We start from the raw sequence: 22,293 nt of genomic DNA, 5'->3' as shown, positions 1-22,293 counted from the left end.
GAAGCCTTTGTGCACAGTTAAATACAGCTCAGAGGTAAATACAATATTTCTTTTGGTCGCCATGCAATTAAAGCCCACTCACTGACACAGAGGAGGGTTAGTAGAACAAAACCATATGTTCCTCCTTCCTCTCCTGGTAATTTTTCTAATATCGCACACTCCCATTTTCTAGTATTTAGCCTTGAAGACTGTGAAACTCTGTGAAACATCCTGGTACCCTGACGTTCCTCTGGGGAAACTCGCAGAGCAGAGCACCTTTCTAATTTTATACCCGGCGCACCGGCACATCGTCTTCCTCAAGACTACACTTTTAGTAACAGCTCCAGACCACAGTGTTACTTTAGTGTTTTCAATGAGTTGTGCACTGATTACGCTTCCTGAGTGTGTGAGCGAGAGAAACGACACGTTGTAATTTGGAAGGGTGTTTCCCACAGACGTATAAATATTGAATGGCCTTAAGCTCAGCCGCAGAGGTGTGTATGTGTGTGTGTTTACCATCAGAGACGAGCAGACACCTCTGTCAGCAGGTTCAAAATTGTTGCCGTTTCGGAGACTTCGTCATCGAGTAAGTATGCACGGGGGGTCGAACCCTGCTGCGTTCAGGCGTTGGCCTCTTTTGACGTGTGTGGTTTCGCTCATGCATCCTTGCATGTTGTGTGTTTCGGTTGCTTATCTTGCACTAATGACAGCCTGGAGGCATGTTTGTGTAAACAGACATGGGAGGATGATGAAGAGGAGGAGGAGAGGGCATGTCATGACTGTTTCCTACTGAGATATGGGCCCGAAATCAAATGAATCAACTGCCTCCTCTGTGTGAGGAATTAGAGTCTAAAAAAGGAGCGGAGACGGTTAAAACTTGAGCAAAGTGTCCCAGTTAAGATTTAAAAGAATAAAAATAACGACAGGACACGAGTGATTGTGAGTCAAAAACGGTGAACAATAGCATCGTGGTTGACGTGTCTGAGTGATGAATGGGTGTTTTAAGCAGCACAGGAAGTCAGGTCTATATAAGGACTTTGTGGCTGACGCCCCAAACCCTAATGAGCACCTGCAGAAAGAGTTTTCACCACAGTAGGGGGGAGGTTGAAGACCAATCAGGAGCCTCGGTGTCATTTTCATCACCACCTCTGTCTCCAGTTCTCCTCAAAGAAACTATTGATGCATTCTGACAAAAAACACTGATGTGTTTTTACAGGCAGGCGACATCATCATCATCATCATCAGATTAATCGATTGTAATCAGTGTCCTGTGTGTGTGTGTGTGTGTGTTTGAGTCTAATTTTGTTCTGGTCTACTGACTGTCTGATCTGATAAATGTTTCGAGCAGAGCACCCTGCTGTTTTGTACATGAGATTACACACACACACACATTTCACATGTATGCCACTAACAAGGTCCGCAGGCTTTAATGTCACACGGATCAGGTTCTGGTTTTAGTCAATGATTTTAATAAATGATCTCTGTTTGGGTCATCACCGGGACGCCTGGTCCCTTCTTTCCTAATGGTGGAGAGGAGAGGAGAGAGGAGAGGAGAGGAGGAGTGTTGGAGCAGAGGAGGAGTGATGAGGGAGGGAGGAAGGGAGGGAGGAACAGTTTGAAGAGTCAGGGTGAAGTTAGAGTAGCTACAGACAGACAGATAGCAGCAGAGAAAGATAGATTAGGAAAGAAGTTTGTGCTGTTAAATTGGGAAAGAAGCAGAGGATAGAGAGGCAGTGTGTAAAAGAGGAAGTAGAGCTTTTTTTTTTTTAATTTCAGGGAGATGTTACTGTAACTTTTTGGATTACATTTTGTAATCCACAATGATTTTTTGTTAGATTCTTCTACTGTAGATATTTGTGTTTTGCTCGGTGTGTTTAACCCACCTGAGAGTTAGACTTTAGATTGTGTGATTGAGTGTGTGTGTGTGTGTGTGTGTGTTGTAATAAGTCATGGAACTGGAGCGTTTAGGTGGCAGCGGGGTTAAACCTGAGCGGGGCAACAGTCGTCTCTACAGGATAGCGCTGGCCATGTGTGTGTGTGTCTGTGCCGCTCTGCTGCTCGCACTCATACTGGGTAAGTCCACACACACACACACACACACACACACAGACACACACACAGACATTCACAGAGATCCACACTTTTCTCCTTCAGTCATGCTGCATTATAATTTGTAAGGAATTCTGTGGAAACGTATCACACAGTATGCACACTGCCTCAGATTATAGTACACGCAGACTGTAAATAACACACAGAAGCGTGCTGGTGGGAGCAAAGGTCTTTGTGGAGGACTCGCGGGTAACTTGTGTCAAACTATTTTTGGTTCATATAAGGTTTCATACACACCCACGTGCACATGCATAGTATTTGCTCTCCATAGCTCCATAGTGCACTGCGGGTGTCAAATTGAACTCTAGGAAAATAGGAAAGAATGTTTGTGTTGTCACTTTTGTGGGCTCATGTCCTGCAGGATGTGAAATTAATTAGCAGTGAATTGTGTGGCAGAGTCATGGGGTGAATAATAATTAACAGTGACATTAAAAAAAAAAAAAAATTAAAAAAAATAGATGTGCCAGGGTAAAATAAACCAGTAATTTGCACTCATAATCTGAACAATAAACAACAACAAAAATATGTAAAACAAAGATAGATATTACACATTTAATGATAAAAGAGTGAAAATGAAAGTTTTACAATGCTATGTCCTGGTGTACTGAATTAAAAAATGTTGAAAGAATCAAATTTTACAGGTTTTAGCCATATATTACACAGTTTTATAGTGCGTGCAGTGTCCAATGTGTAATATTTGAAATGCTGTCATAAAGAAGGATGATTGTTTAATCCTACTGTGTCTGATTGGAACAATGCAATCACTTCTGGTAACTTTCTTATTTTTTCCTGGAATTACTGTCCATGAGCTTCAACAGACTGGTGTCAGAAAGGAGGAGAAAAATCAGATAAGAGACACAAGTATATACAAATGCTTGTGTAAAGACAGATGGCGTAGCCTAGCATACAGACTGGAAACAGCTAGCTTAATTCTGTCCAAAGGTTAAAAAAGAATCTGCATATGAGCGGCTCAAAAGGTCGCTGATTAACACATTATATCTTTTGTTTGTTTAATCCATACAAAAACCAAAGTGTTACAGTAACAAGGTGTGGTTTGTGCTGATTTTTCTTGGCTGGGCGCAGTAACTTCCTCAATAATTAACACGTACAACTGTACGGTTGGATTAACCAGGCTAGCTGTTTCCCTCTGCTAGCTAACCATCTCCTGGCTCTAGCTTTGAATTTAACAGACAGATATGAAAGTGGCATCAATTTTCCCCATCTAACTCCTGTAAGGTGTGAATATATGCATTTCCCAAAATGTTGAACTATTCCTTTAAAAGTCCTTTTTGCAGACAGTTTTAAGGATTCAGTAGTTTCAGTTGTGCGTGATTGTGAGGACGGTCATGGCCGGGAGGGCTGTATGTGTGCTTCGAGTGGGATAAGTATTGTTGTTTTGTTATTGAGGGAAGGCAGCATTCTTGTGGTGGCATTGAAGTGTAATTATGTTATGTGCCTATGTATGCATTACATTTCACCCACACACCCACTCTAATGGAAACTCTCTAGTCTCCAGCCATGTGAATGACCAGACATAGGAATGTCAAGTGGTTGCTTTGATTTTTTTTTGACTTTTTCATGAGCTTAGAGAGTTCTTAAATGTTTTTTAAATGTGTGTCTGTGTACATGAATGTTTATATCAGTGGCCTGTTTGGTATCTCAGTAATGAACGTGATATCTGTATTAGCAGTGACACTTGAACCTCAAACATCAGTGTGTGTTAAACTCTTGTTTATGTGTTTCTGAAGGAGCAGTCGGAGTGGGGTTGATGAGGTTGTTCCAGGCCAAGTAGGTCGTGCAGGGTTGAAATTGTGAGTGTGTGCATTTCTACTAAAAGTGGACACAACATTAAGCAACCCTGACAAGCTGCTCTAACTAGACAACAAGACCAGTCAACCTCAGAGGTCAGACATTGCGGCGCAACTCCGTAACGCTCCAATCACCCGTGCACAATAGGGATTTGGTTTCTAAATCTGTCAGCTCACTTCATGGGCTTCTGTTCTCCACAGAGCCACATAACTGTGGTTTCTGCCATGAGGTTAGAGAAGCAGGCTTGTAAACCGGACTTTCGTTCACCTTCTAGGAACGGAAGTGAACGGGTAAACCTGTGGTCGCACTGAGTAAACAGTGGGTCGCTCTATTCTATCATCTTGTCACGTTCTGGTCGCCTCTTTCAGAAGTGTGTACTCAAGTAATTACAGCAGAAGTTAAAGTCAAAAATCTGATGAGGTTTGCTTGTGATTCAATAAATGATTGCTCTCAAGTGGTATCACAAAGCTGTGGGGCAATAGTAGGCGGTGACAATGTGAGTTTCCTCAGTGCAGGCAGTCATATGGTTAAAAAATGAAACCACTTACTGTTTGCTCTGTATGAGTGCTCTCCAGCTGTATCAACTGCACTTTGATCTGCACTTGTCCCATTTTGATAGCTAGTAGATTGTGAGAACGTACCTTATTACACCTCCGTTTGATAACCAGTGTAACCTGAAGCCTGATGGAAATATGATTGCCATGACACTTTCAGTTGTCTGATCTCTGCTTATTGATTGTGTGTATTTTAAACAATTAATAGAGAATTACTCGTGTTGCAGCTTCAGGGTCACAATGTAAAAATACAGTTTTCTAAAAGCAAGACTGGTGACTAAATGGATTGTTGCGGATTTAAGATGTCAGTTAGGTCTTCTAGGCATGGTAGTTCCTTGTACATTGTAAATAGTTGCACCAATTTGGGTAGCGGTCATAGTTAGTAGGAGTGAGAAGCCCTTTTTCTCCTGTTTTTCTTGATTAGGAGTTAGGTTATACTGTGTCTTTTGTTTCTATTTTATTTTTCGTTAGGGAAGTTTAGGATGGGGGTTTAGCTTACTTTTGTTTGTTGTTTTGGGCATTGCTCAACCGCGAAGTCTGTAAAATAAATTGCCACAGTGAACTTTGATGGTTGTTGGGCTGACCATTGGAAGAGTGGACTGGGGACGTAACAGTACTCGTAAACATGTTCCTGTCTTTTGATCTCCCTCCAGAAAATTAAGTTTATGTCCATTCTGCACTTTTCACTTTTCGTGTTTTGTGACAAAATATTCTCAATTTGAGGTCCACTTACTAGCCTTTCCCTGACCTTTTTAGGCTGTATTTCATAGTCTTCAGTACTGGATGCTCAGCTTGTAAATGAGATCACTTTGCTGGGAAATAAGAAGCAAGACAATCTGACTACATTTAGGTGGATCACCTTTTTTCACCAATGTTTCTTGGGCGGTTTGTTGGTCTACTGTACACATCAAGTTTCACTTTCACACAAGAATGGCGGCAGCACCGACAACCGTTTACTGTCTCAAAGCACCTTTAATGTTCTACAAAGAATAAAAAACAGCCGTTTCAGTCAAACTGTAATGTTGCATCATCAGCTCTTTTCATCTTCTTCAGTTGCTCAAAGAACCAAGCAGGAGGAGTTCTGCCTGACCCCAGAATGCATTGAAGCAGGTGAGGGCAACTTTTCCATTCAACTGTAGGTTTATGCATTGTAGCTCTGAGCTTCCACTATTGTTTGCACGGTAGCTGGTTTGAGATATTTCTATTGTAACTTGATATTTCAGTTGTAAAAATACGTGTTGCTCAACAGTTATTATTTGGACTCACTGTTTTTATTTGTTCTGTCTCTTTCTCCTGACTGTAGCGGGGTCTATTCTGAGTAAAATTGACCGGTCCGTTAACCCCTGCGAGGACTTTTATAGTTTCTCCTGTGGGGGTTGGCTAAAGGAGAACCCGATCCCTGAGGATTCCTCCTCGTATGGCATCTACCCCTGGCTGCGACAGCATGTTGACATCAGACTCAAAGGTATGTTTGCCCTTAAATTTCCCATCAGCACCTGACTTACTATCAACATTGATGAGGGCTGAGGTAACTCGAAGTACATTTATAAAGACTCTAAAAAGAGCCCTACTTTGATAGCCACAAGAAAGAGCTAAGGCCTGAGTTATTTTGCAATTGAATTTTCAATAGAGGCTATAAACGACAAGGTCGAAGGCATTTTTTATTTTCAAACTCAAGTGGTTTGGTTTATTGAACACTTTGACTGTAGCTTGGTGGAATATTATTACTGTATGTCAGTGCTACTGAAGCAAAAAGTAATATCACATATTTTTGTCTTAACAAAAGATGTGTGCAGATCAATTTCAATGTGAGGACACAAACGTTTTTTTCTCCTTTAGAGTTACTCGAAGCTCCTTCAGACCCTGATGAACTGACGGCAGTGTCCAAGGCTAAGATCCTCTACCGCTCCTGTTTGAATGAGAGTAAGTCTGACACACAGGCACACACATTTGGTTTTGTCACTAGGAGGACATTGCATTGACTAACCTTGACCATAGCAACTACGTGCTTAACCTTAACCCCAGCTGTAGCCCTAACCCCAACTCTTACTCTAACCTGAACCCTAAAGCAAAATCTTGACCCTCAAACAATCCTTTGAGTGCCACCAACCAAAATGTCCCCACAATCCAAAAATGTCCTCACTCTGCAGGTCTAAAAATTAGTCCTCACAAGGACAGATGTGCAAGAGCACACACACACACACACACACAATGATAGGATAAACAGGACATGATGAGATTTTATTGATCCCTATGACAGATTTAGGCCATCGCAGAAGCCGAAGCTAAAAAAAAGGAAAAAGGTATCTAATCACAAAGGTAGAGGAAATAAAACAAAAAAAGAAAAATAATACTATTCTTAATTGTTGCATGTCTATTTAAATAGGCACACTGGAGCGGTTGGACTCCAAACCGATGCTGAAAACACTTAAACAGCCAGAGTTTCGGTGGCCCGTTGTGGGGGACGGGCTCGGCGGGGAGTACGAGTGGTCTGAGGGTCAATGGAACCTGCTGAAGACGGTGGCAGAGATGAGGAACCAGCACAGTAAGAGCGTCCTGATTCGCCTGTACGTCTCCCCAGATGACAAAAACTCCTCCCACTACATCATCAAGGTCAGACTTCCAAAATTATTGACAATTATTGTTGTTTCATGGAATACTTTGCATTACTGCCAATCAACGTCGTAAACTGTTCATCGCAGAATTTTTTTATTTGATTTTCTACCTTCCAGGCATTGGTTTTAGTTGATGCCTGTACAGTACAAAAACTTTCAGAGACCTGACACATTGAGAACTATAGTATGTAATCCATCACAGTAATCATCTGCTGTAGTCACCTTTTATTTTTGTTAGTTACACTGTCATTAGTTCCTAGCGGGGGCGGGAACCTTTTCCTGTCGGTGTTTTCAAGATAGCTGCAACATTTTGAAACTCGGAATATCTTAGTGTACTTGAACTTATCATCAAGGACACTTCTCAGAATGGTCCTCACGAAAATAAAATTATCCTTGACTCAACATAAAAATAATGTAATGAGTCACATCAGTTTGATTAATCTAACTGAAACATTTATTTTAAGACAAACCATTTTAATAGAATTGGGTAAATTACTAATTTAAAATGTAAAAGGTCATCTCTTTATTTTAGACCACGTACCACCAACTGTTTGATGGATGGCCTATATACTCTTGACCCTGAATTACTCTACTACATGCACTCACATTCAGCGTTTGTGAATATTTGTGTTGCAACCACATTTACTCTCAACAACTACAACAACATTGCAATTGTGGAAATCGTGGAAACATTATAGAACACAATGTAAAACACAATCACTCCAGGGACAACACAGCAACACACGTAAAATTTGATTTATGTTCATGAGTCTGTTGCCCTGGTGCATGATGGGAGGTTTCCTCGGGATGCTATACAATATACTGCACACGTTAACTCATACAGAGTATTAATTTGAGGTTGACTCCAATAAAGCAATACTACCAGTATCCACTATCACTACTGGCCAGTTATAGAAAGTATTGTTCATTCTCCACAAGAAGAGTTGGACTTACAAATGACCAACAGTATTGTTTTTCACCGCCGATTACCTACTTTAAACTCCCAATCCTGTATTAGTGTTTGGTGCCATTTCTGGCCACCATTGGTCCACATGGTCCACATTCTGATTTTGGTTCATGTAGTTGAGGTTACGCAACCAGTATTCAACTGGGAACTGACCACGTGGGCTCATACACATGAGCCGAAATGGCAACTGACAAATCTGGGTTGTTAGAGCCTCATTTGACACACAAGGAAAAGGTTTTCAAAACAAGTTTTTGTCTTTGCATGTTGATTTTTATCTGCAGTGAAAAGAATAGAAGGCAGGAAACCAATTCACAAAACTTCCATGTTTGGAAAATTAGGTGCTAACGGGGGCTAAAAGATGCAAAACCACTGGTATGGACAGATTCAGTGGCTCGGTCATTTTTCAAATTTTTATAGCTGCAGCAAAAGTAACAAGATTAACAAGCATAAAAAGCAGCAGACACTAACCTATACTCTCTTTGTGTCCATGTAGCTGGATCAGGCATCCTTGTCTCTGCCCTCCAGGGAGGACTACATCACCAACACTTCCTCTGCCCAGGCGGTGAGTCTCTGCTTCATCTTTCACCTCTCTTACCTGTCATCGAAAAAGTCCTCTTCCTACAGCAGCAGCTGTTTCCTTCCTGTTTGAGTGATAAATTATAGTAAAAAAAAAAAGGCCACTTGACATATTAACAGTAATTTTCATTTTTTTGTATCAACATCTTAGAATCAGAACAAGAGCTTCCCTCCAGACTGAGAAAGCACAAATACTCAACAATCATGATGCAAACATTAATTTAATAGGAGGCAGCAGACATCGATCGCTCCGCTAATAGCTGCCTCATTAGACCTGCGTGAAAAAAGTGCAGTGAGTTTGCAGTGACTATTTTTTCTCAGCTGGAGAAACTATTGTCTCACCGTTGATGCAATATGAATAGCAGTTGTGGGGGAGACAGATATGCCTAACAATCAGTTATGTTAGTAACTGTGCAAAAATAACATTTATGTCAGCAAGAGACAGTTCCCAAAGGAATTTGGGAGGGGATGATCAGTAATGTCACAATTTTGATTTTCTGTGTGCAATAAGTGAAGGTCGCTAGGACATGTGTATTGCGAGAAATGTGGAAAATGCCAATTGATACATGTTAGAGAAGTTTGAGACACCATTTTTTTCCGAGATGAGTCATGTCTGGATTATTAGTGTCAAGGTCAAGCAAGGTGGCGTTCAGAAAATAAGCTCCACATTAGGAGAGGTTATGAGAGGTATATAATTTAATGTTTTATGATTTTTCATTAGGTTATTTGTCCCGGGTCAAAGCCTTGGTTTGCTCTGTATTTCACTTTAATGCACAGTAAACCAATTCACTTTGAACCCTTTCAGCTTCCAGTGTATTCTTTCAAGTCTTTTTCAACACAATGTTGCTCCCTTCACCCTAAAGAGAATACAGTATCTAGAGCCCAAATATAAAAGGGCTTACATTTAGTTCTTTGGAAAATGTACACCATCTTAATTTAGTGTGTTAGCATGCTAACATTTGTTAATTAGCATTGAACACAAAGTACGGCTGATGTTTTTTTTTATGTATTTGGTCAATAAAGCATTGGACAAACTGAAAATTTTACCTGATAAAGATTAAAGGGAAATGTATTGCGGTTCATCCTAAAAGGAGTATAAATGTCTATACCTTCATGGAACACCTTCCAATAGTAGTCAAGATATTTCACTTAAAACCAAGTGACAACCTGCTGGAGAGGATCACCAAAATCAGTAGGAGTCGTCCTTTGGGGACCATGAATCTGTACAAACTATCATAGCAATCCATTCAATAGTTGTTGAAATATTTTAGTCTGGACCAAAGTGGTAGACAGACTGACTTGATTATGATCCCTAGATCCATGCTGCTAGCATGGCTAAAACATATATTAACATATAAACACATTAACATATAGTAACTGTATCTGTAAACTTATTTTATGCTTTAGTTTTACACGTATTTTTATATCAGATTTACCTTTGTGTATCTTCATTTTGACACAAGCATTTGAACAAAGCTTAGGCTATAAATGTAAAGAAAATAAATAAATATTATTTGCTGTGTATCTGTCCCTATACAAATTATATTTAAATAAAATCATACATATAATACATAAATAACTCATACTGATATAACTGTACAAGAGTGTCTGTGTGTGGATCTAAGTCCTTGTATAATGCCTGCTGATGTTTGGTAGTGATAGTCGACAGTAGCTTAAAGCAATGAAAGAGTAAGTGACATTGGTCTTTTTCTGCCTCTCTCTCTCTCTCTCTCTCTCTCTCTCTGTCTCTCTCAAATAAGCTAAAAATGATGAGTAATAAATGTATAATTATCAACAATCATATTAAACACAATCAGGCTTTTTTTTAACAGATGTAATCACTCAGAAACATTTACTACAGAGCTTGTTTCTCTTAGTGTATGACAACATTTAACATATTTTGCTGCGACTTTTCTCTCCACATTGATACAACAGTTTCTCAGGATCAAGGAGATGAATAAACTCAGCATATATATATATATATTTTTTTTAAAAAACCTCTCTTAAATCCTTATATTTCTCACAGTATAATAGGAAGTGAGATTCTGTCTCAACCTCTCTTTTATGACAAAATGAACACACCCCGGCCTCTCCGGGTCGCCTGTTCCGCCTGTGACGACCTGTTTCTGTGGCCAGGCTGTGTGTCCACTCAGTCTCTACAATGTCAACGTTTTCCTTAGTTTTCTATCAGTCACGGTGGTCAGGTACTCTGCCGCCATGTACTCTCTGTTTAGGGTCAAACAGAATTCTAATTTACTCTGTGATTTGGTGGTTTTGTTCCAATATTTGATATCATTTTCTCTTCTCTCTCTCTCTTTCTCTCTCTCTCTCTCTCTCTCTCCAGTATCGTGCAGCCTTGCTGAGTTTGATGGTGGATACAGCCGTCATGCTGGGCGCTCCAGAGAAAGCAGCACTGACCCAGATGGAAAAGGCTCTTGCCTTCGAGACCAAACTGGCTCATGTAAAGATGTCATGTCAGATAAATATAATCCCACTCAATGTATGGAAACGGCTTCACAGGCCTCCGTGTTTCTGGAGCTAATTACAACAAGGGATTATTATCAACCATGAAATATGAAATTAATTAGTCAACTTCACCAACAGTTGAAATGGAAACATTGCTTTCTCATCGTGCCTGCAGATCCTGATTCCCTATGAAAACCGCACCAGTGAAAACATGTACAACAAATACACACTCTCCCGCCTGCAGCGCCACATACCACAGGTACTTCAAACAGGAACTGTAAAGAAAAATCATAATACAAAAAAAATGTATAGACACTTACCTTGTTCTTGCCCTTTCTTTTCAGAAGTCTTAACATGTGTCAGTCCAGTTATGGGTGTGTACACGTTTAAAGCAAAAAAATACCACAAAATTGAGACATTAGCTCCTAAAAACAATCTGCGGAAGTGACATTCACACTCTGACAGTACAGAAATGAAAGCAAATTATATACTCAGCTGATTTGGGCATTTAATTACAAAGAATATTTATGATTGATTTGATTGTTGTGATGCTGTCACATGCTTTGAATATGATTTCAGATGCTTCTCTACCCTGAGAACGAGATGATAAAGGAGGCGACTTGTGTCATTCTTGTATTTTTTTGGCAGCAGAACAATAAAACTTAAAGATGACGAGAGCCCAAAATGTATAAAAATAGTTGGAGATTTAAATCCCTTCAAAAAAAAACATGTGGATTCTGTTGAAAGAAATTGCAAACTAATGATTATAATCTTTATTTATTGAGCAGTTTTCAAAAGTTCCTCCCAAGGGCAGCAAAATAAAATCATAAAATCATTAGATATTAGAAAACAGATAAATCTAATTGAGTGTAAGATATAATAAGAGAGAGTTTAAAAGAAATAAAAACAGAAGGCGATAGGGGTTTGATTTAAGAAGAGATTATAGAGAGGTCACTGACTTCTGAAAATGTTTTATATGTTAAACCTTCACATGTCTCTCCCTCCATCTGTCTGTAGTTTGACTGGTTGGGTTTTGTGAAGACTGTGGTGGAGTCTAAAGGCGACCCGGCTCGGTCCATCTCCTCCTCCGAGCCCATCATCGTCCGAGCTCCGCAGTACTTCAAGGAACTTTTCAAACTCATTAATGCCACAGAGCCCAGGTACACACATACACACACACACACACATGCACACACACATGCACACACACGTGCGCACACACATGCACGGCCAGACAGAGAACACACACAGACAGATGAGCGCACACTGGGGCTTGAGGGCTTCTGTCTCTCATTATAAGTATATTATAGTGTATAATGAGATTACATGTAGGCATTTAATTAATGTCCCTCCTCTCTCTCTCTCTCTTTATCTTTATCCAGGACTGTTGCTAACTACGTACAATGGAGGACAGTTTTCTCCAGGATCACCACTCTGAGCCGCCGTTTCCTCTACAGATACCTCGACTACGCTCGGGTCGGTACAGAAAGCATCTTGCGAAATCTATGTCCATAATTGGTGATTTTTTAAATGTTTTTGGATGAACTGAAGGATTAAAAACTCCTTTATGGGGTTGAGAGAATTCTCCTATTTCATGTAAAGATGACATTTTGTTCCACTATAACTTTCTTTCTGTCATTTCTTAAATTCTTCAATGAGCTGTTTCCTAAATCCATAATTCACTCTACAGTATGCGGTACTGTATGTACACTAATTTACTACCGCTGAGGACGCAGAGGCCATGTCCTCTGTGCTGCTTTTAAGAATTTGTGGTTTAACAATGTGAGGGAGTTTAGTGGATATTTTATAGGCTGATGATATTTTAGACTCAGTGTAATTAAATTTGATTACTTTTAGGGCCAACAGATAAATAAATCAATGAAGAATTTAGTACTTTCCCACCAGATTCCTTTTCATTCCTGGCATCTACTATTCAGGCCTCCATGCTGCTATAAAACGTATATATATTTGAATAAATAATAGAGTATTAAAATCCAAATATTAATTTAAAAAATGAGTTTTTTATTCTGTAGGTGGGGGAAAGTGAAGGAGGATTCTTGGATGTATGACCTCAGTTGTTTGACAATCTTGGCTACAGCCCTGCTTGTACTGTTTTATACAACTAGAAAATAATACAAGAGTGATGCTGCCAATTTAATGTCACAAAGAGAAACCAAAATGTTTTTTTTTTCTTCCAGAGATATAATATTTAAGCTTTTAATTTTCTGGGACTGCTCTGGAGCTTTTGTCAGTTTTGTAGTCATAATTACCTTTGTGTATTTCAAGGTCCTTCATCCACACACTCAAAAATCTAACAGACTTAGTATGCGTATATATTCTCACTGTTCCTGTTTGAACATATTTTGAATTAGTATTAGTAGACACAGCTTGAGCCTCTTACATACATAGATACATACTTTTTTTTATCTGAGCCCTAATCAACATTGTAAATGAGGTTAAAGGTTAAAAGTTCTCAAAATACAACAGTGACACACTCTCGAATCCTGTTTATATGTCCCAAAACTCTCATTACAGTAATTAGAAAGCAGGAAAAATAAGGTTATTTTGAATACTATGGCGTCCTATTTTTAAAACCATCAGATGAGCTTCAAATAAATTATACAGTATACCTTAGATACAAATAATGATTTCAAACAATTTGTTATAATTCAAAATATATCAAATATCAGTATAAAACCACAAGTGACCCTTAAAGGCATCTTGACCATACGGTTTAGAACCTGGCGCTCTGTGGAGGAAGACACAATGTCACCTTGCATCTCCGTCTCTCACACCCCCACCAGGTAACCACGGGAACCACCTCTCTGACCCCGCGCTGGGATAAGTGTGTTAATTATGTCGAGAACTCGCTGGTTTATGCCACCGGGCGCCTTTTTGTCAACACACACTTCCAGGAGGACAAGAAACATATGGTGCGTGTGTTTTTATGTGTGTGTGTTCTGGAAATGACATCAAGCAGTAAATCTGAAATAAAATTAAAAGTGTTTAATTTATGATTTTGGTATATATTTAGTTGTATTTTTTAATATTTCCTCCTGAAGTCACATCACACATTTAACTCTCTGACGGCTTCTGTGTCATTCGTTCGTTTGTGACTCAGATGGAGGAGCTGATTCAGGGCGTTCGCTGGGCGTTCATCGACATGCTGAAGAAAGAGAACGACTGGATGGATGAACCAACGAAGAAGAGAGCCATAGAAAAGGCAAGAACGGCTGACTGCTTCGTCATCACTCATCAGTTCCTCTGTCCCGCCTCACTCTGGACAATAACTCTGCTCTACAATCTCCTAAACTACTTTCTTCCCTCTTCTTTACTCTCATCTCTACAATCAACACATTTTGCTTTAAACTTAAAGCTGCATTCATGTTTTTTTCTTTTGGCCACTTGGGGGCAGCACTGTTTTGGTTTTCACCACCTGAGGGAAAATATCTTTCTTTAGCTGCTTGACTAGATGTTCGACTTTCTGCACCAGCTAGCTGCTAACTGTATTTGTCTTCCATTAGGTGTTAGGCAGGCTGAAACCAAAACAATGAACTTAAAGAGGCTACAAAGCTCAGTAGAGATGTTGAATTAGATGATAAATCACCTAATAAATTTATTCTTAAAAGAAAACTATTGATTATTGCAGCTTTAAACCAGAATATTCGTGAGTAAAATATGCTTTTGATATCTTTGGGATTCTGATTGATCCCATTTTATCATGTAGGCTCACACATTTGTACCTTTTTTTCTGTCTTCAGTACAGCAATGCCACGCTGTCCTTCACTTCACTGTTTTTGTAACCGGAGAACCATTGATCTTTAAAATGTTCCTCATCATCATCATCTCTCACGGAGTAGTTTTCTCCTTGAACCAAACTATTCCTCATTGGGCAGCCTTCCAATAACGACAATCACATTTAGATGCTAACTCTTTATTGTCCCCAGTGTCTCTTTATTTCTTATGTAACATTTCAGTCCCATTTTAAGGACTTGGGAGCATTTTTTTTTTTTTTGTCAGAGTACTGTAGCTGTGACTCTCACGGCCCTCGCTCCTTATTGCTTATATTATATTCTATCTTGGATGGCTGATAAATATATTTATGATTATGTAAAAGTCTGTTTAAACTCTCTTTAACACTCACTCTGTCGTCTCTCCAGGCTCACGCAGTGCTGGCTAAGGTCGGCTACCCTGAGTTTATTCTGAATGACACCTACCTCAATGAAGATTTAAAGCAGGTTAGTGCAACAGCGAACCGCTGTAGGCTAGTTCTATAGCATCACTTGGGTAAAACAGAGGTTAATGGGGGAAAAATGACAAAAAACAAACAAAAAAAGAGAATAAACGAGCAAAAAAACATCTCTGCTGGTTTATTTATTAATGTGACTGTCTAACACATTGTCCTCTGTGAACCACCCTGCATTTAACTGCACATACTGTATGAGCATGTGACAAATGAAACATATGTATCTTGAATCTGTAAGTAATTTATAGGCCCAAAGCATCGAAAGAAGCTCACCATCAAAACTGACAGTCAGCCACCGCATACCAGCATAATGAAGCAGAGCAGTAGGTTCAGTGGCAGGTTGCTGTCACACAGCCATTAGGCTCTTTAACTCTTCCCAACGGGGGCGGGCAGGGCGGGGGCGCTGGCGGGGGCGAGGGGGGGGGGGGAGTTGAGAGTTGAGTGCTAGGCCCGATGCTCTGCTCTGCTCCTCTGCTTACTATGATAGTCACTTTAATTACCGTCATAGTCTCTTCATGCACTGTCGGACACTTTATCACTTTATTTGCTGTCAGTCACTCTGTTTACGGTTTAGGCTTACTCTGAGAAGTACTTTTAAATAAGAGCGTGTGTGTGTGTATTTGCGTGTGTGTGTGTGTGTTACAGCTAGAGTTCAGTGAGACAGACTACTACGGGAATGTGATGCAGACGTTGAAGTTTATCGCCCAATCTGATATCGGCTGGCTCCGAAAGAGCGTCCCACGCACCGAGTGAGTGGTCGGACAGATCTGTACCGCGTTTTACTTCCTGTGATTCGTCGTTGTCATGCCAACAATGTGTGTGTACGTGTGTTTGTGTTCCAGGTGGTTCACAAACCCCACGACCGTGAACGCCTTCTACAGTTCCTCCACCAATCAAATCAGTAAGATTGATCTCTGAGACGGATTCATTACATGAGTTGATTTTTTTTTTTTTATCATCCGGGTATTAATGACTTATAGAGTTATGTCCAGAGAGGATGAAGCTCCACTGCACTTCAGTGATTTCAATTAAGGATCTGCCTGGGATACATTTTTTTGGGATTATTGCTCCCCTTAAAATCGCTGAGTAGGCATTTCAGTTTCAAAAGTAATTGGAAATTTGCATGAAACACGAGCTAAAACTGCTAGCGGAGGATGGAGGAGTTTTTTTTTTTAAAATAGGTCAAATGTGATCTGTTTCTACTTCCCAAAGAAAACACACTTTTTAATCACAAATATCTTTGCCTCACACAGGAAATAGAAAAACCTTCTGCAGTAAATGAATTCTGTCTGGACAGAGCTGTAGACACGCAAACAAAACAACAAAAAAAAAAAACTATTTCATTCTTCTCATTCAGGATTCCCTGCCGGTGAGCTTCAGAAACCTTTCTTTTGGGGGAAGGAGTATCCGAGGTGAGATTAAAGAAATGTGACATGCTCTACTAACAGACCATGAAAATGCCACCTCACGCTTTGCTCAGCAGAACTGTGAAGCTCTGAAATAATTACAGGATTTTTCTGACATGAACCTCTGGATAGAAAAGCACAGAGAGGAGTCTAGTGGTAAGGCCTGTGGAAAAACGGCGTGATTTAATACCTCACGCTCCACAGATCATGAAATTACAAGAGGTCATTAGTGATACGTTTTTTGAATAATAAGTTTCGCTGGCTTCATTTCATCAATTTTACAATAAAGTCCTATAGTTTACGTTGTAAAACCTTCACAACTGTAGAAATAATCCTCAGTTTTTTAATACATAATGACAGATATGTCTTCAGTTTGATTGATTTGTAAAGTACAAACATTTCACCAAACAAATTATAAAATTATTCACCATTGTTGAAGTAATTTCTAAAAATTGTTTCTTTTAAATGGAGGTTCAAGCAAATCCCTTACTGGCACCATACTGTGCTTTTATTAATACAATAAATTTAAATGACATTCCTAAAAAAAATAGAGCTTAGATTTGAAAGAAGCTGCCTTTTCTATCAGTCACATGACCAAACCTCATCCCCTCGTTTCCAGGTCTTTGAGTTACGGCGCCATCGGGGTGATAGTCGGACACGAGTTGACGCACGGCTTCGACAATAACGGTAAATACTGACCTCAGAAAACGGCCATGATGATGAGGTGAGAGATTTCTTTTTTTTCATGTGTGCGTGTGCGTTCTGTTTTTTTTTTTTCTGCACAGGTCGAAAGTACGACAAGAACGGCAACCTTGACCAGTGGTGGAGCAACTCGTCCGTAACAGCCTTCAATGAGAAGACTCAGTGTATGATTGATCAGTATAATGGCTACCACTGGGAGGAGGCGAGGTTGAACGTAAGACCTAGAGTTTGAATCTACAGATTGATACACAGCATTAAAACACATAACTGTCAGATAATGATCAAGTCAAAAATAGTCTATAGTAATATTGTATATTCTGCTTGAATGTATTCTAAATGTGTTTCAACAGTAAGGAGTACATGTTTTAGAACCAGGGTTGCCTGATTTAGAATTACCTGGCATCATATGAACCTTTATGAAAGAAGAAGAGATGAGGATATATGTGAAGTGTGGTTTTTTTCTCTCCTGTAGGTGCGGGGTAAGAGGACGCTGGCAGAGAACATAGCAGACAACGGAGGAATAAGAGAAGCTTTTAGGGTACAATGTCTCTCTCACTCTGTGTCTACTACATCTTTTGGCAAAAAAAAGGCCTTTCTCGTGGCAGAAAAATACAGATGTGACTAATAACATCAATGACGGTTATATTGCATTTAGGTGTGCCTGAAAACCACTGCAGTGAGCCAGCGTGAACAATACCAGCGCCCCCGGCACTGTTTATTATTAGTTACACCTGCGTCTCACATCTCAAAATGTACTCAGTGAGAAAAGTTTACTTTCAAAACTTTCAGGATGTTGTGTTAAGAAGTCTGTTTCTGTGCAGGCGTACAGGCGGTGGATAGATGAGACCAGAGGAGGCGTGGAGGAGCCTCTGCTGCCTGGAGTCGGACTGAACAACAATCAACTGTTCTTCCTCAGCTACGCACATGTAAGGACAAAGGCGGCAGCTGTTTCTGCTGCGCTGCTGATGTTTTTCTTTAGATAATTAGAGCTTTTAAGGCTCGACGTGCTTATAGGTTTAAGTAAGAACAGGTACAAATGTCTAGACTGAGGTGTTATTAATTATAATGCTTATTAGGAGTTTCATGTTTTGTTTTATGATGCAAAAGTTTGCATCTCACCTGTAAACTACAGTAAAAATCTAACGCAGTATGACATTAGATTTGTCCTTAATTGTCTTTTGAGTTAAATGTAGCTGAACTTATTTTAGGATTTAGTACAAAAATTGGAAATGTTCTGTGGGAGCCAGTGGCGAAATAAACCATAATGTAGCCATTATCACTGCTGCAATCTATTACCTAACTAATTGTACTCCATTTGGGTCTTGAACTGTTAATGAAGAAAATGCTGCAGGGTAGTTTAAGCAGATCTGCTTCTTGGTACTGCAGCACAGTTTTGGTTACACATTTATGAAAGTCTTTTTTACTAGACAGTACATACTTATATATACATACTGCATTTATATATTTACCATTCTGCTAATGCTGAGCACCACTACCCTCCAGTAATATGAGTGTTGTATTGCTTGGTAAGGCGGCGAAGGGTAAAAACACACATGTACACAAATTTTTATGACACTCACTGTAAAAGCATCTGTTTAATGGGCTTGTAATGTGCTGATCTGCAGGTGAGATGTAACTCATACAGACCAGAGGCAGCCAGGGACCAGATACAGAGTGGAGCCCACAGTCCACCAAAATACAGGTGATACACACACTCACACACACACACACACACACACACACACACACAACCCTTACAACCTGACCTTGACCATCACTGTTTCCTCCCGCAGAGTCATCGGAGCGATGAGTAACTTCGAAGAGTTCCGCAAAACGTTCAGCTGTTCCGAGTCGTCGGTCATGAACAGAGGCGCACACTCCTGCCGGGTGTGGTGACCTTTGACCTCAGCTTGACTCTGAACCAGGCCGGAGCTGTCGGCAGGGCGTCTGTCGAAAAAAAGGCTGATAGCGCTCGACTTAGCCGACACAGTTTACATGATACGGGAGCAAACGAAGCAAACGAGTTGTGCTCACAGAAATATAAACCCTAACATATAGACATGTTAGAGTAAGAGTGGAAACATTTAGAGACTGAACCCATTTTTAATGGGTTATTGTATATTGTTTCAACAAATTAGTGACTTTTTTTTACTGGTACATTTACTGCAGATATTGCAGCTAATGCGTAAATTATGACTGAAGCCATTTGTGAAGGACCAGAGGTTATGGATGATGGAAATATTGGGAAAAAAAGTATTTGTTACAAGCTGTTTTTGTAAAAACTGACCCTTTTTACAACAACACACCAGTATGTACTATAAGTGTCACTAGAGAAAGCTAAAGCCTTTCTTATGGGAATAAAGAGTTTTTATATCACAGTAAAGCTGCAAAGACCAGAACTTTTTTTTCTTTTTTTTTTTTAAGAGGAACATATATTCCAGATGTTACGGTAACTGTGGGAAGCACAAAATATCACAGGATAAGATCCGCATATATTCATTAGCATCTTTGTTGATGAATTTCCAACACCGTAAACCAAAGATGAATTCATATTTGTGCATAAATATGACCAAAAAAAAATGCAAAATAGAATACAAACAATAAAGTTAGATATTTACCTTCAAATTTTATCTGATAATAAGTCTCGAATCCTCATATTTCTTGAGATAATTGTGAAAGTCAGTGTCGTATTTTGTACTGCAGTTCAACAAGTAAAATTATATCAACTTGGCTCCTCTACTGCTTGTTAAGATGTGTATGTTTCGTACTGTGTGTGTGTGTTTGTGTGTGTGTGGAGGCTCTCCTTCCATAAGTCTGGGTCCTGTCTTAGTTCCTGTCCCACTTTGTTTCAATCTGGTTTTCGTGTCAGACATTTATATTCATTCTGCCTCGGTTCAGCCCGAGGCAAATAAGCTCACGGAATTACAAGCACTCAAACTACAAGATGCACTCTGTCCATTTGTCTTTCTGTCTGTGTTACTCGGCCGCGCTGCCCAGATGCACTCACGCATCAGTCCGTGGTAGTATTTGAGATCGCTGCGGGATAAAAGGGAGTATTATACAAGGCAGGATTAACAAGTGAAGGTGTGAACAGCTTTAGGGAACATCCACCGACATGTTGTTTATTGTTGTACAGTTATCGTGGTGAAAGACATATCTGAATCATGAACCTAAATCCGATATTCAGGTTGTGTTTTATAGGTTTTAAATGAAATTTCATAACCCTTTTTACACATTTAACTTTTTTTTATTGTGCTTTTTGAAATACCCTGATAGTTTTGACACATACTGTATAAAAGCAATCTGCAATCTGAAGATCCACCAAAGCACATAAATGTCAAAACTAGCATTATAGCATCATTTTAAAACCATCTTTGGATTATTATTTACAGGTTCCAAGTTATATTTCATGTTTTATTTACAAGATATCAACCCTTCCTCATCTCCAAAGTTAATTTTTAAAAGCTGAATAATAAATATACAGAGTATAAAACCTTCAAGGTGCAAATGATTAAACTGATTTTATTTTATTATTTGCAAATGTTTTCGCTTGATATACATTTTTAACTTAATGAGATGATTTATCATTTTTACATGCTGTGATGGTGTTTCACTGTGTCACTGTTGTTTTGGCTGTGCTTCTCTCTGTCCGATTCTAATAAAACTATGAGGCTGTCCCCCCCCCCCCCCCCCCCGTGTAACTTTGCTGTAATTGATAAGGTGAGTTGGAAGATGTGTGTGTGTGTGTGTGTGTGTGTGTGTGAGAGAGAGAGAGAGAGAGAGAGAGAGAGAGAGAGGTGGCAGACAGTGGATGGAGGGTGCTGATGGATGGAGGACAAAGGACAAAGAGAGATATAAAGAGATTGGGATTGCATCTGAAAGCATGTCCATTTATCAATTTTTTCTTTGGACCTGCTATTACACACACACACACATATCATATCTCATTCATTGATGTCAGCAGTTCCCATGGCAACTTATTCTGTGTTCCAACAGGAGGCTCTTGAACCTGACACTGTATGCGTGTGTGTGTGTGTGTCTTTTAGCTTGTCTTACATTACCAGGCGGGGGGTAACATTAATGACTTGTATCTGTGGCAACACCAGTGGCAGTCTCATCAATACACACCAATTAGACAAACAGTCCAGTGCCTGAGTCTATCATAGTGTATGTGTGTGTGTGTGTGTGTGTGTGTGAGAGAGAGAGAGATGGATGATAATGAGTTAAGATCTTTTACAAGATGTGTAAGCAGCATCATACAGCAGGCCCCCTGGCAACCATTCTTTCACTCAGACATTCATTATCAATAGCAGGTTCGACCACTGATAAGACAAAGATGAAACAATTGTTGTTTACTTCCTGCTTCTTGTTTGTTGTAAAACATTACACTTAATTGTACTTAATTATAGTATAATTATATTTCCATATGCACTCATGATTAATGTACTTTAAGTGTGATGTGCCAACATTGTGCATAATGTATTAACTATATAATCAGTACATCATAACATATGCTTAATTGCACTTACTGTGAGTGCACTTGACAATGCAATTTTGAGTTGTAATTAAGTGTAATTAAGTATTTTTTGTAGACTTGGTTTACTGTGTTCCAAGTAGAAAATCAATATGTCAGAAATAGCACACTTTCAAGTACAATAAAAATAATTTTTTTTTTACATCATTTAAGGATATTTAAATAACACATTTGACATGAATTTGAGTAGATTCAAGCTTTACTTCCAGTATGTATACATCTGATGTTTGGAGACCCTGCAGGCAGCCGTATGAGAATCAGTTCCTGCAGCTATCTCGATGCTCCGCGTTGTTACAGCAGTTAATAATGAGCTACCGCCTGACTTTGTGC

General features: G+C 39.5%; 1 protein-coding gene across 1 annotated transcript; it reads left to right on the top strand.

The window, feature by feature from the left end:
- The first annotated feature begins 1,595 nt into the window (after window positions 1-1,595).
- phex (phosphate regulating endopeptidase homolog, X-linked) lies at window positions 1,596-21,118 on the top strand. Its single transcript, XM_044339424.1, has 22 exons — window positions 1,596-2,052; window positions 5,505-5,561; window positions 5,755-5,916; window positions 6,291-6,374; window positions 6,838-7,064; window positions 8,527-8,595; window positions 10,954-11,070; window positions 11,251-11,334; window positions 12,093-12,235; window positions 12,458-12,551; window positions 13,880-14,008; window positions 14,197-14,298; window positions 15,236-15,313; window positions 15,967-16,070; window positions 16,164-16,222; window positions 16,679-16,733; window positions 17,347-17,414; window positions 17,513-17,643; window positions 17,902-17,967; window positions 18,251-18,355; window positions 19,055-19,131; window positions 19,223-21,118. The coding sequence occupies exons 1-22, from the start codon at window positions 1,929-1,931 to the stop codon at window positions 19,323-19,325; spliced, it is 2,238 nt and encodes a 745-aa protein (XP_044195359.1). The 5' UTR covers window positions 1,596-1,928; the 3' UTR covers window positions 19,326-21,118.
- The last annotated feature ends 1,175 nt before the right edge of the window (window positions 21,119-22,293 follow it).

Source organism: Thunnus albacares, chromosome 21, assembly GCF_914725855.1.
Source record: "Thunnus albacares chromosome 21, fThuAlb1.1, whole genome shotgun sequence".
Lineage (NCBI taxonomy): Eukaryota > Metazoa > Chordata > Actinopteri > Scombriformes > Scombridae > Thunnus > Thunnus albacares.
This window is presented reverse-complemented; position numbering and strand designations above follow the sequence as displayed.